At 39.8% G+C, this 15,007-nt stretch overlaps 1 protein-coding gene across 3 annotated transcripts in view; it reads right to left on the bottom strand.

Annotated features, from left to right (window-relative positions):
- Positions 1-286: 286 nt before the first annotated feature.
- The window catches only part of LRCH2 (leucine rich repeats and calponin homology domain containing 2), a 140,374-nt gene continuing 125,653 nt past the window's right edge, over positions 287-15,007 (bottom strand). For all 3 annotated transcript variants that reach the window (XM_073543457.1, XM_073543456.1, XM_073543458.1), the window contains 2 exons: positions 9,557-9,634; positions 287-9,468 (listed from right to left, as the gene is read on the bottom strand). In XM_073543457.1, the coding sequence (XP_073399558.1) occupies positions 9,349-9,468; positions 9,557-9,634 (198 nt within the window). In that variant the 3' untranslated portion in view covers positions 287-9,348. The remainder of the gene's footprint in view (positions 9,469-9,556; positions 9,635-15,007) is intronic.

The raw sequence follows: 15,007 nt of genomic DNA on the forward strand, positions 1-15,007 counted from the left end.
ATTTTTTTACTCAATGTTTCATGGGTCATTGTGTATAAAGTAATGCATTTTGACAATTTACTTAATACTTATAGTTACAGTATAGAAGGTGAAATCTAAAGTCACAATTTCTTGGAATTTTTCTTCCAATATTTTTAAACTAGCCATTTTCTTTCTGTTGATTAAATTGTTTTCAGATAATTACCTAACGCAAACTAAAAACAAAAGAAGAGTAATTTAATACGTTTCACAACTGTTATTTACTCACCTGTGATCGATAGAAGCCCACAATCAGACTACAACAATGTTAATGAAATGGTTTGAATTTTATTCATAGAATATATACAGTCTTATTCCAGACATTCATGCAAGATCAATGAAAAAAGTGTCCTATTTACAAACCAAAGGAAGCAATTGGGTAAAGGCCAACATAGAAAAGTTGGAAGCATTCACAAATTTTTTTTCTTTCCAGAATGAAAAAAATTACTTAAACGGTAAATTAGACTTGGCAGTATTACAAATATTTACATACAGAAATAATCCAAATGACCAAAAAAAAAAAAAAAATTAGGACGTGCTACTCAATAAGTATCGCTGTGGCGCAGAAATTAGCATATACAGCACAGCAAGATACTGGCAGGATGTTTCAACAGTCAATTTCAAAGTGATCTGGGGTAAAAAAAAATCATCTAGTTTCTAATATAAAAAAAAATAAAACCCCACTCTACTGGCCTCCTTTATTGGCTGCCAATTCAGCACAGATGCGCTGGTGGTCATCCCAGTATTTAGGGCTCTTTTAGATTGCTGTTTTGTTTTTTTCCCTATGTTCAATTATGTTATAGGCATATAGTGAATGGATGACAAAATATGGCTGCACTGCCTTTTGTGACTTCAGCAAAAAAGAAAAAAAAAAAAAAAAAAAAAAAAAGGCCGCCACAGCCACAAAACGCCAATCCCTCTTCATGTTTATAAAAAGATATTTAAATCTGGTAGTTAATAATTACTGTCTCATCATAACAGGGACAATTCCCATTATGGTGGAAATAAACAGAACATTTTGCAAGGCAATGACAGGTGGTACTGTCCATTTATGGCCAACCTGATTGTAAAGCTAACCTACCACCCGGATATGCTCATGCCAGAGTTTGGCAACCCCATAGTATTGCTGAACTGGCTGGTACAGAGGAACTCGCTTAAGGGAATGAACCACAAGAGAGTTCAGTCCCTTGACACCTTGGAAACAGGATTCCTATGTATCTCTTACCTGAGAAAAGTAGAAGTGTCATGTATTGTGTCGGATTCTGCAGAATTTCCCAAAATTCTTAAAAAGAGGAGGAAGCATACGATTCAGGCTAAAAAATGACCTGCCCAGTACTTGGCACTTTATTAAGTCTGCCAACTACATTAACCCTTAAATGGGAGGCCTCACTAAGAGGGAATCTGAGCATCACAGAAGTAACTTTCTTCCTAACAAGGAGATGCTCCATCTCTGACTGTCATTCATATGTATGATTACTAGTGAAGAGCGTATGTGCTCGGATAAGGTGTTATCCAGGTATGCTTGGGTGCTAGCCTAGTGACTTTGCCGCGTTCAAATAATACTTTCGAGTTTCCGCTCCTGCTTGTCTCACGGTGTACGACAGTCGCAACACATGCAGGGATGGCTTAACAAAAGTGCAATCTCTGCATGTCTTGGGGCTGTCCAACAGCCGCACGACATGCAGGCATGGGGACTCGAAAATATTACGTTCACTCATCACTATTAGCATTGACAGATGCAGGCGAAGTGTCTGGCTGGCCACAGCTGATCGTCAATGGATTATTAAGCTGGACCCAGGAAAATCGTCTGGTTTATATGAAAAAGGGTTGGTCTAGTAAAAGACAACTACTTAAAGGGAACTTGTCACATTGAGAAACGCCATTTATCTGCAGATACAGAGGTAATCTGTAGATGAACAGTGCTTCAATCCTGTGTGACCGGCTTATTGGAGAAGCAGCTACAAGGAGAAACTGAAGTTTTGTTCTCCCTTCAGCTGCTTGCTTCCAGTCATGGGACTGTGTGAAACGTGGTTACATTCACCGGTTGCTATAAGGTGAGCATGCTGTGTGTATTAGTGAGTGTGTATTAATACACGCAAATTTTTGGAGTGGAAATTGCAATTATGTTCAAAACTTGTTCAAATATCACTGATTAAAATAGATGAGAGATACTCCAGGGACTTTTAAGAAAAAAAAACTTCCACTTCAGTTTCTACAAACAGCTAAAAATATAGATAACTCTGAACATTTCTAAGTAATTTCTAAGTAATTTCACTATAAAGGAAATGTTGATAACCAGAGTGTCTAAGAATGTGGAAGACAAAGGGTATGCCTTGTTTGCAGTAGCGAAATCCAGGCAGTGCATCTACAAGGTTACAGATTGAACATTTTCTCTTGTTCTAATCCCTTCATTCCTAGGAATCTAGACAAAGGTCAGCTCAGCAAATGTATTGTTAGCGCAGAGAGCATTTCCCTAGATAACAAGCCAAACAATGATCACAATCAATTTGGAACAAGTACAAGTTCCTTCTTTATTACCTGGAAAAAGCTCTAGGGGTGAAAGGTGGTGATAGCCTCTTTTCTAAATGCAAAAACTATGCAGATGTTTTTGTCTCCTTTTCCAGAGAGATGGATGATCTGAAGCTATATTTTTACAGTTGATGGTTATAGGAAGCGATTGATTGCAGTTATTCCAAAGGGTGTGCAACCAAACATTAAGTTGAGGGTACCAACTATCTCATCCAGCCCATTTTGGGGGTTTTGTGTGAAACTATGTCCAATTTGCCTTTTATCCTTGTTTTGTGTTGTTCCAATAAACAAAGAAGGAAATAAACATGTGTATAACAAAAACATGTGGAATTGCAATAATTTTCTGGGAGAAATACTTAAATTCTTGGAACAATTTCAAAGGTGCCAACACTTTCTGCCATGTGTGTATACACACACACGCAAACACATTTTACAGTGATGGGTCACAATAACCTACTTTTCCTTTACAGTTTAGTATGGGTGATAACTATTGATGAGTGAGCGTGCTGGGATAAGGTGTAGTATGTAGGATTAATAAGCTTGGAAAAAAAAAAAATCAGTAACTGGAGTTTTTATAAGGATCTAATATTTTACACATTGTTATTTTAAGAAATCGTGAGGACAAATATTACTGAGCTTAAACCACCTGTTCCATCACTTGAGGCTCCAGAAGGAGATTAAAGAGGTAGGAGGAGGGGAACAGTAGAAGTACAAGTTACTTCTATATTTTATATTATTGTTTCCTCATAACACTATCTTTACAGTGTAATGAGAAATTTTGACTATTAAGTTTGTTTTTTATATGAAATTTATTGTTCCCATATCACAGCTATATAAAAAATAAAATAAGTATTGCTTTTCATACTGACCAATATGCCTTCTACTACACGTACACCTCATTATTTGTACACAAGGCTTTTCAGGATTCTCATTATCATCACAGACATGATTTCAATGAATGCGAATGCCTCAATATATAGTAGACATGATCTCACAGCTCACCTCCTCCCACTCTCTTCACAAAAACCTTTACCCTCATCAGTTCTTGACCACGTTATACAAAAAATAAAAAACGGGAAAGAGTTCTAGTTTCAGGTCTAGTACTTTGTGTGAAACTGCAAATTTTTTTTATCTACCGTAGATGGTAATAGAAAAATATATGTATGCTGTTGACCCATTTCCAATAAAACCCTGTAAAGTCCCTCAAACCTCATCATGAAGACACAGCAGGGAGCATGTTTTGTCCTGGAGGACCAGACCGGAGAGAATATGCCACAGGCAGCCCATGTGCGGTGTAATTTGCTTCAGGGAAAATGAAAAGCTGCCAAGCAAGGTTTCCAGTAAAAAATGTCCTCATAAGTGCACGCTACATTAAAACCCATCCAGCATCAGAAATCAGAGCAGTGGTGTTGACTTTCCATTTAATGACTTAACTACTTATCACCAAAGTACAGGAGGAGACCAACTTCTGGTTAAAATCTATTTATCTTGGCACATTAGTAGTGTCTAAAAGAACCTCTCCTCAAAGATTTCCGAGGAACAACTGTGGGTGAGATCATTTCTCCTAGTAAGTGTAAACTAATATCTTGTGATTTTGACCTCATAACAGTCACCCACAAACTACTTATTCTCCATCCTCAAGTCCACTATTAAAGCAGAAGACATCTTCATACCAAAGTCTACAGCCATAACTTTATAATCAAAGGATAAATGGATTACACAAAGGCAAGTGATGACTTGCTAATTGCTGGTACCCCACTTGATTCTGAACAGAGGTATGGAGGAGGGGTACGGATGTGCCATACATGCACCTACACCGAGAATTCAATGTCTAAGGAACTGCTAGAAATATAGGCGTACAGACCATGAAAGGAGCAGTGGTGGCATGCACGCTCCATCTCAGCAGCATTCACACCAGGCTCTGCAGAGTCCTGTTCTCTGAATAGGTGGGCTAACAAGTGGTTGAATTGTCAACGATCAGCAACTATAGATAGGTGATAACTTACAAGATTGGTAGAAACTTACAGTAATTATATCACACACATTAGCAGAATCCATATTTAAGCTCCACTTTGTACACAGACTTAAAAGTATATAAATGTGAGGATCGCCTGGAGAACACAGTAAACATCTCATCTCTCACCTGATGGACACTCTTTTTGACCTGTTAAGGGGGTGGTAAGTGGTAGTAAACATTTATTTTTTTAGTGTTGTGATTTCCTAGAAGTTTTACAACACTGAATAGTGGACGGCAAACTTATAAAATGCAAGTTAAGAGGAAAACTCCACTTCTCAAGGACATTTTACAATATTCCAGTCTTACTTATCTTGTATCAATTTTAAAATTTTGAATATTAGCAGTTAGGCCTAACTGACAGCCTGTACCCGAGAGCAGTGCATTGTGGGATCTCACAGGAGTGTTATATAGTGAGAACTAACCTGCTGTGTTATTGGTTTAGCAATCAAGTCACAAATCAAAAAAAAAAAAATTATCACAATTGTGATTGAAGAGTAAAAGCATCACAGTGTATGAATTGAGTGAGGCTGCAACCAAGTAACATGATACAAATGCTGTTAGGCAAGGTGCTGCAAAGTTCCATTTACGTTTCTAATGTATAGCTTTGTCAAATGAGGAATTTCATTTTAAATTTAAGTCAGGTGATGGAAAACCCCATCACCTCTGGTATGGGTAATATTGGAATGGACTGGCCCACAGGAGAACAGGAAAATCCTCCGGTGGGCCACCACCCTCCTATATGAGCAGTGCTTGGCACAATATACTTGAATCACTATGTACAGACAAAGGCGGCATCTTATTCATTTACTAATTTGCCCAGTTCATTGTTATATAAATTTGTAATTGAGGATAATGTAACATTTGCATGTAGCTGAAAAGTGGGGCTCTGGAGTTGATTACTGGTGGACCATTGACAACTCAGTCCAGCACTGGTCATTCATTGGTTAATAGAAAAAGTACAACATCCCATAATAGACAGAACGAACTGGAATCCGAATTTTGAGAAAATTACTATTGTGCACAAAATGTTTTAATTGCAATTACAAAATTGTGAATTGGAAAATCAAGGAAGAAAAAAAAACACCCTCACGACCATAGCTGACTATATCCATAATAAATGACAATCAATATAAAAAAAATAAAAAATTAAATACATAAGCTTCTATTAATTTTCTTTAAAAAAAAAAAAATGACATTGAAATGTGGGTATTGCCAGCTGTACTTACACTTGCTGCACTTCCAGTGATGAGTCCTATACCCAGAAAAGGGCTCATTGTGCCGACACAATTGTAGCTTCAAAGAAATAAAAAGTATTTACAATTCCCACCCAGCGATCACTACGCAAAGTAACAGTACAATACCATAGTCATAACGTAAAAAATCATCAAAAGAAGTACGTGAAACCCTGTTCAATGTGTGAACGTAACAGAACTGACATCCCGATGCCTTTGTTCCGCATCTATGACGTCAGTAACACAGGCACTTCACATGTAAACAGTCTACAACTTAAAAAGAGGTTTTGGCACCAACTCAGACTATAAAAATAAGCAGTCAAAAAAATTACAAATATATATATATATATACACAAATATAAAACCAGGAAAAAAAAATAAGTCAGTATCATCTTGGAGCAGTCAGAAAATAACACGGGGATACCCCAAACAAAAAAAAAAAAAAAAAAAGAAGAATATAAGTTACTAGAAGTGCAATAAATAATCCAATATTTAAAAAAGGATCCCACTGGTTTGTATTAGAGCAGCCAGAAAATTAACTCTACAGTGGCAGAAAGCAACAAGAACTAAAGACATGTTACAGCAACAGTCGTATTTAAAGAGGAATGCCCACTCCTGTTTTCCAAATCTACACCATAGACAGTTTAAAGTGAATCCTTCCTAATTTTCATGCTATCCAATCTGAGCCGTAGGGGGCAAAGACCCCGATTCCAGCGATGTGTCACTTATTTTGATGCTTGTTCCAACCATTGTTTTCTCATCTGCAGATCTAGCAGCTCTCTGGATGCTGAGCTCTGTATAACCCCACCCTCAGGGTTATATAGCAGAAGGTTTACTATTCCTCCAGTAATAATCTTCTGCTGATAAAGCGATTTTTGTAAAAAAAAAAAAAAAAAAAAAAATAATAATACAGCAAGAAGCTCAGTATTGACACATTGCCACTGCAATTGTCACATTGCCGGAATCAGGGTCTCGGTCTCTAAATTAGGCGGCTCTCAAAATTAGGTGGCAAAATCCTTTTGTCAGATTCCCTTTAAAAAAAACTGTTTGCCTCCAGCCACCACTAGAGGAAAGTGAGGAGCTTACACCAAACTTCCCATACATTGAACTCAATGGTATGACTTTATACAGTTAGAAGTTTAGCTCCCCCTGATGGTGGCTGCTGGTAACTACAATGTTCTTTTTTTTTGCTTTTTTTTAACCTAACATCTATACACAGGTTTTAGAAAACTGTTAGAAATAGTTCCGGATGCTAAAAGGTTATATTACAGATAACCTGTGAGAAGGGTTAAAATTAAAACCTAACACTGCCACCAACCCAGGTAAGGCCTGTTTCACACATCCCTTTGTGTCCATCAGTCAAACTCCGCCGTTTTGCAAAAAAAAAAAAAAACGGATCCGCCATTTTTCTTGGCAGATCCGTTTTTTCCCCATTGAGTTGCATTACCGGCGGATCTTGACGGATGGCCATCCATTGGATCCGTTTTTTTGCAGATCCGCCAAAATTTTGACGTCCGCCTCTCTCTCTCCTTCCCCAGGCAGCTTTAAAATTCTTCCATTGACAGATCCGTTAAAATAACGGTCCGGTGCCAAACGTTGTGGTCAGTACAGGAACGGATCCGTTATCCGCCATTTTAGCGGATTTTGACTGACCAAAAAAAACTGATGTGTGAAACAGGCCTAAGGTAAAAAATAGCAGAAGTATTTTCAAAACAGCACAAGCTGTATTCTAATGATTAATAGGGTCATAGAGGTGGAGCCAACCCTCTGAAAAGTCATGCAGGCCACTCCTCTTTCTGACTTGATTGACGCCGCACTGGTACATCATTACGAGCCATCACCAGCATTCAGTGCTGGCACAGTAAAGCAGGATGTACTTTGCCCACATTATGTTGCATTGGCCAGCCAGAATATAAGACATCATTGCCAACCTATTACTATTACAGAGGACAGGTTGATGGCAACAATAAGGTATAAACCCTCCTGGAAGAACAAATTATCTCATCATTCCAAACAATGCAGTGTTAAGGAGGTGGGCATTTCATCTTTTTTCTTTAGCGCTACATAAAGCCATTTTGCTGTAGTCCATCTCTCACTCAGACTGATAGCTTTGCAGACAGACATAATTAGAGCCACAAGCATTTCTGCAATGCACAGTGGTGTTGCTGTGAATGACCGAGCAGCTGCCAGAACAGTTGTGACATGACTCGCGTCTGATCTATAAGCTATACTAATCTATTCTTACATAACCCTTCCAGTGGGTCCTCCGTAACTTCAGGCTATAGCTGCAAGGTAACATGTCAGACAAGGCTGGTTATAGTCCATGACAATGCAAACTAAAATGATCTTAGTCACAACCATCTGTAAGACCTCAGTTGTGATGTGGGATAGTATTGCTGGCAGGACAAGCGGAAACAAGGTGTAGGATGACTGTACAGCATTGATGCAGCTCTAGTCATCAAGCATGTTCAGATTCTTTACTACTGCATGACACACAGCCAAGGTAAATGACGGAGCCTCCGGAGTATACACCTAAGATACGTACATACCCGCAAAGTGGGTATGCTAGGAAGAGGACACCACTTATTTCAGCTGTTTGTCCAAAATCAGAAATTACCCAACGTAGTAAGTATGCACGAGAAGGAGATAAAGCGGTTTGTCCAGTGCTTTAATGTTGGCTGCTAATTCTATCGACACCACTGATCAAATCTGGCCGAGAATAGTTCATCAGTTGCGGAGATGAACAACAGTGCCATCAACTGTATAGTGGTTGGCAGCGGGGTACTGCAGATCCACTGATGCATATAGACAGGTGAGGATGTGCAGTACCCGACCTCTGTAAAGATGACTCGCCGCAATTGTCCACATCCGGCACTAGCCAGAACTGGGAAAAGAGGATTCGTAACGGTGCCAGGAATCAAGACCTCTTTAAAAGGGTTGTCCAGCAGACAATTTTGATTTTTGGGAGAGAAAGTTGGCAAAAAAAGTTAGAACAGTTAAAAAAAAAAAAAATAAATAAATAATTCTCCACAGCTTCTATCTGATGTTTATGCAATCATTGTGAATCTCCACACCCAAAAAGTGACATGCCTCCGCCAGTGACTAGAGAGGAAGGCCGAGTACGACTTATTTTTCAAAACCAGTCTAAGATCCCTGCAAACATTTTCTGCACGATGGACGACCCACCTAATGCCAGACTTAAATTCTTGACATTTGCATTGCCCATGTTACTAAACCTTGCCAGGCTCTGTCTATGAATATACATTCACATCCACACATGCATTCACAGATGTGCAGTCAGTGGTATTTCACAAGTTAAAACAACAATAAAAACAGGTTGAGAAATTTAAAATATAAAAAAAAAAAAAAAAAAAAAAACACCCTTCACTGTAATTCAGTATATTCAGTGAGGGGACAGTAGCTGTGCGCAGTTCACATGTCAGGGCTAACGTCACTCAGAAGGATAAGTCTTGCCAGTAAATCCACCACTGAGGCTTTAGGATGAGCCTGAAGGTCGTCAGTGCTCGTCGTCCTTGGCTCTCCCACGGCAGGTCACACTGACGAAAGCTGGGAAGTTCTCAATAAGGGAAGTTCTAATAGTGCTTGTACTGTGACCCCAACTTTCACTAGTCCCCTCTCTTCCAAGATATGGTGGGGTAAACATAGCCTGTCCTGGAAGAGACCAACAGGAAGAGATGATTTACGACACATCTGAGAACATTAGTCATGTGTAGGTACGTAGGTAAAGCATTCAACTCACTTGTGGAACCCCGAGTTTCTTACATGCCTCCAGAAAGTTTTCTACATTACGCCTGCATTTTGCCATGCTGAGCTTAGGCTAGAAAAAAAAAAAAAAAAAATCAGATGTTGTTACACATCAGACAGAAGCCAGAATCATGGATCCAATTATGGTAATTACACAGGAAATCCATCACAATCCATTAAATTCTGGCTAAACCTCAACATGGTATTATCCAGACATCAGACAAGAACTTTGTGGTCTTGCAGCGATGCGTTATCCACCACTACATTTTTTGTCCATCCCACGAGACATTTCCCCAGCAGAAACATCAGTAGAAAGCAGGCAGCTCTGCCGTACATTTCACCATTTGCAGAAAACAAAAAGTTAAATTCCGCAGTAATATCAGAAGCATACAGTGGCACCGGTCAAATTTACACTCTGGTTTTTCCCAGTGACATGTAAGTTTTCAAAATAGGTCATACATAACATGTCACTACTGTCATAGATTTTCTGTGAGCGAGTCTGCAGGTAGGAATATGCTCCAAAGAAATGTACTCTAAGAACATGTGCATGTGTTTGGATTATGGTGCAGAAAAATCTGCGGAAAGTAGTTGAATGTTGGCAGTAAACATGCTGAGTAAAAAAAAGTGCTTTGATGAGTGTTTGTGTGCTTTTTTGCAAGTCACTTGAATTGAAAAAAAAAAAGCTGCAAAAACGCCGCAATGATGATTCAAATCCGCAAAGAAAAGGTATGCAGCGTGTGCGTGTGGGGGGGGGAGGGGGGGGGACTTAGAAAATCTCATCAATTTGAGGAATTTTCTGCAGGGCAAATGATCAGAGGTGCAGATTTCTTAATGTCATTTCTCATTGCAGATTTTTAATGTGGATAATTTAGAGGAGTGACACACGAGGTGAAGTCTATCTAACACATACACTACTCACAAAAAGCTAGGGATACTTGGCTTTGGGGCAAAATTAATGGAAAACGTAATACAATCCGGCTCCAGTTATATTTTATCATGACAGTCGGGCATTTAAGTAGAAGCATGCAATGGCAATTTCCTCATCTCAAACTATTTATTGAAACAAAAGCCAACAAGTGGTAAGCATACCACCCCAAAAAAAATGCCAATGTCTCAATTACTTGTCATGTGGCCTTAAGCATCAATTACAGCTCGACAACAACGTCTCCTGCCGTCACACTGGAGTTACTGTCTGCTGAGGCATGGCATCCCACTCAGGCTGGCCTCTGGTCATTAAAGTTCTGGAGTACAGAGTTACGAGCCTTTTAATCTTTATGTTAATTTCTTTCAGGCTCCGGGGTATGCGGTGTCTGGAAGAAATCTCTGCCTCCTGTATTCATTCTCACAGTACCCCACTCCTATGCACGTGACAGTGCCATGTAGTTGTAGTGCTGGAATCTCGCACCTGCGCCCTGCACTTACGCGGTTATGGATACCTTTTCCGCCCTTGGGCGGCGAAATAAAGGTGCAAATGATGACTATGCAGGGAGGAAGGAAGTGGGGAGAGCACCTTATTGCCACGTACGCTGCGGAGTACACTGGAGCGAAAGTCAAAGTCATTGCCCGTAGAAGGGAGGAGTGCAGAGTGCAGGTGTGGGATTCCTCCCTTCTACGTCACAACTGCACTTCACATTGCACTGTAACGTGCATGGGAGGCAGGTGCTATGATAATGAAGACAGGAGGCAGAGTTTTCTTCCAGGCACCACATGTCCCGGAGCCTGGAAGAAATCATTAACAAAATATTAAAACTATTTCTCAACAACTAGACCGCAGCTATGAGGCATAAAAGGTAGGGCTATTTTAACTATTCGATTCTATGCCCAAAGTAATAGATTAAAAGCATCCCAGGGGATGACAGATTCTGTTTAACACCAATTCAACCCCTGAAATTTATTGGTCGATTCATGGATCAAACACCTGTTCTGAATTTTGCCATTAAGCTCCTTGTTAGAGAACAGCAAGTTGTGCAAAAAGTACAGAAACATCGAACAGTTAGACACGTGCATCCAAAAGTTTAGAGACGGTCACATTAAGTTCACCTGAAAAGGTTAGAGGGCATTTTAGGTTAATTCTGCAATTTTGCCCAAAAGCCAAATATCCCAAACGTTTTGTGAGTACTCTATGAATGCTGAAAATACAGATATTACTGTCGCCTGTGAATGTACTCTAAATTCTGCGCTCCTTTCTGGCTTGAGATGATTATGACCAGGGTACACCAGGACAATCACCTTCAGCCAGTAACAAGAATTTAACAGATCTATAAGATAGTAAAAATCATGGCCAACAATTGGGGAGTTACGAGATTTTCTCCACAGCACTAATGCTGGATTCAATTATGGAGTTAAACAATTTAAGCTGGTCAGTGGCAGACAGCCATTAATATTTTTCATTATTTCTCAAGATTTGTTTCTATTTTTTGAAGACCGTGCCAATTTGGACATCCACTAAGGGCATCTGTGAAAGTAAATACAATTTCTGTATAATTTAGAAATTGTCCCAGAGACTTCACAGTTGCTGGATTTCAGGATAATTTACAGCTACATCCCAAGAAGCAATTGCCGTAAATGAAATCTTAAAAGCACGTCTTCATGAATGACATCTGCTCCCTACATTGTAAAACATTAATTAGATTTTATGATAAGACAATAAAAGCTGAGATTTATTCCCAGAGAAGGGATTGTCTTAAGATAGCTCTTGGGGAACTCCGTCACCCCCTGCTTCCTATCTTCCTCCTTGTGGGGATTTCCTGAATGACATTTCAGACCAGCAGCATGGTTGCAACGCTGTCCACATTGTGCTTTCTCCGATGATGCAAGCAGAGAACTTTGTTTTTGCAAAATCGGAGGAATGCAGCAATCTGGCAACTAAAAAATAAAATTAAAATTCCCTCTATACTTAAGGATATTTTAACCCCTTCTCGACATATCACGTATCTCCCACTTTGAGGTGGGCTCCGGCACTAAGCCCGCACCTTTGCCGGTACATGACAGCTTCCTTAATTCTGTCATGAGCACCTAACAGCCGTGGGTGAAATCACAATCCATTCTTGGATTATAACATGTTAAATGCTGCTGTCAATCTCTGACAGTAGCATTTTACCATGAGCTTGCAGGAAGAGAGGCACTAAGGCCGGGGTCAGACTTGCGAGAAACTCGCGCATCAATACCCAGCACTGCCGCCGACACTCGGGACCGGAGTGTGCAGCTGCATAGAAATACATGCAGCCGCATACTCCTGTCCAAGTGCTGGTGGCAGTGTGAGTTTCTTGCATTGCTCTCGCTAGTCTGACCCCGGCCTAACTCTGGCCATCGGCGTCCCTGTCACATGATCATAGGGCACCGATGGGTGTGCAAGACACCCCCCATGGTTATCATTGCAGATCTGATATGAACATCGCTGCAGCCCAGCACAAGCGATGCGAATAATTGCAGAATCAAGTCTCCTAAGGAGACTAAACTGTGTTCCAAATTATTATGCAAAAAGAGTTTAGGAGTGATAAGGTTAGAATTTTTTTGTTTGTCATTTAAACTCATTGATGGTGATGTGTGTCAGGGCTCTTTATATTACTGAAAGCAATTGCAGATACCAGTGCAAATTAGCTTGGAAGGTGTGTCCAAATAAAGGCAAGACTACTTAAGAAGGCTGTTCCACATTATTAAGCAGCCTACATTTTTTGCCAAAATGGGAAAGAAAAAGGATGTGTCGGCTGCTGAGAAGCAACAAATTGTGGAGTATTTAGGTCAAGGCATGACTACAATCAACAATGCCAAGACACTTCATTGTGATCATCGCACAATCAAGAAGTATGTAGCTGATTCCCAGCACACACGTGTGCGTGCTGATAAGGAAAAATTGAGGACTCTTTCCAACAGGCAATTGCGTCAGGTTAAAAGAGTAGCTGCAAAAATGCCTTGTCATAGCAGCAGACAAGTTTTTGAAGCTGCTGGTGCCTCCAACGTCCCCCAAACAACAAGATGCAGGGTCCTTCAGAGGTTTGCAGTTGTGCGTAAGCCATTCTGTCGACCACCTCTATCCACTGCACACAAGCAGAAGCGGCTCCAGTGGGCCAAACGATACATGAAGACTGACTTGCAAACTGTTTTGTTCACCGATGAGTGCCGTGCAACGCTCGATGGTCCAGATGGATGGAGTGGAGGATGGCTGGTTGATGGACACCCCATGAAAACACGGCTAAGGCGCCAACAAGGAGGAGGTGGAGTAATGTTTTGGGCTGGAATCGTGGGGAGAGAGATTGTCGGCCCCTTTAGGATCCCTGAAGGGGTAAACATGAACTCCATAATCTATGTGGAGTTTCTAAAACAGCACTTCATGCCATGGTTCAAGAGGAAGAACCGTGCTTTCCGCAGTAAGACCATTTTCATGCATTATAATGCACCGTCTCATGCTGCAAATAACACATCTGCATCTCTGGCTGCTATGGGCATAAAAGAGGACAAACTTATGGTGTGGCCACCATCTTCCCCTGACCTCAACCCCATTAAGAACCTCTGGAGCATCATCAAAAGGAGTGTCTATGATGGCGGGAGGCAGTTCACATCTAAGCAACAGCTCTGGGAGGGTATTCTGTCCACAGGCAAAACAATTGAAGCACAAACCATCCAAAAACTGACAAATTCAATGGACGAGAGAGTTCAGAAGCTTCTTTCCAACAAGGGATCCTATGTGCAAATGTAACATCACCTAGAATAACGTTTTGACTTGAAAACGGTTTGATTTCATTTTGTAATAAGCTGATAATGCAAATGACCATTTTTTTGTTCAAAATAAAAATAAAAAGGTTGAAAACTCTGCTGTGCATAATAATTTGGAACATGCATTTTGAATGTTTTTTATTTTTAAAAATATACTGTTTTCATAGGCAGTTTGTTCAAAAACATTGCAATTATACTAGAATATTAGATGACTGGAAAATAACAATGACTGCAATTCATATAGGGAATTTAGAGAAAATATGAGGAAATATTTTTGGCATAATAATTTGGAACACAGTGTATTGAAGCAAGTAAAAAAAAAAATTGAATAAAAAATAAATATATATATATATATATATATCTCTCTATCTATCTATCTTCAAAGTCACCCCCCCCCCCCGTCTGCCTCATTCAAAATAAAACTAAACAATATATAAAAAACAAACATTTAGCATCGCTGAGCTCAGAATTGCCCAATCTATCAAAATATAAAAATAATTAATCTGATCAGTAAAACTAACCAGAAAAATAAAAAAGCCAGAATTACATTTTTTGGTCGCTGCAAAATTGCCTCCTTATTGAATTTTACCAATATCAAAACACTGTATCTACCCCGTAATAGTAACAATAAAAACGTCAGCTCGGCACAGAAAAAATAAGCCCTCGCCCAGCCCCACAGCTTCAAAAATGGAGATGCCGTAGTACGGGTCATGGAAAATGGCGGGTTTTTTTT

The sequence above is a fragment of the Dendrobates tinctorius genome, unplaced genomic scaffold (assembly GCF_039654945.1).
Source record: "Dendrobates tinctorius isolate UK_male_01 unplaced genomic scaffold, ASM3965494v1 ptg000133l, whole genome shotgun sequence".
Taxonomy (NCBI): Eukaryota; Metazoa; Chordata; class Amphibia; order Anura; family Dendrobatidae; genus Dendrobates; species Dendrobates tinctorius.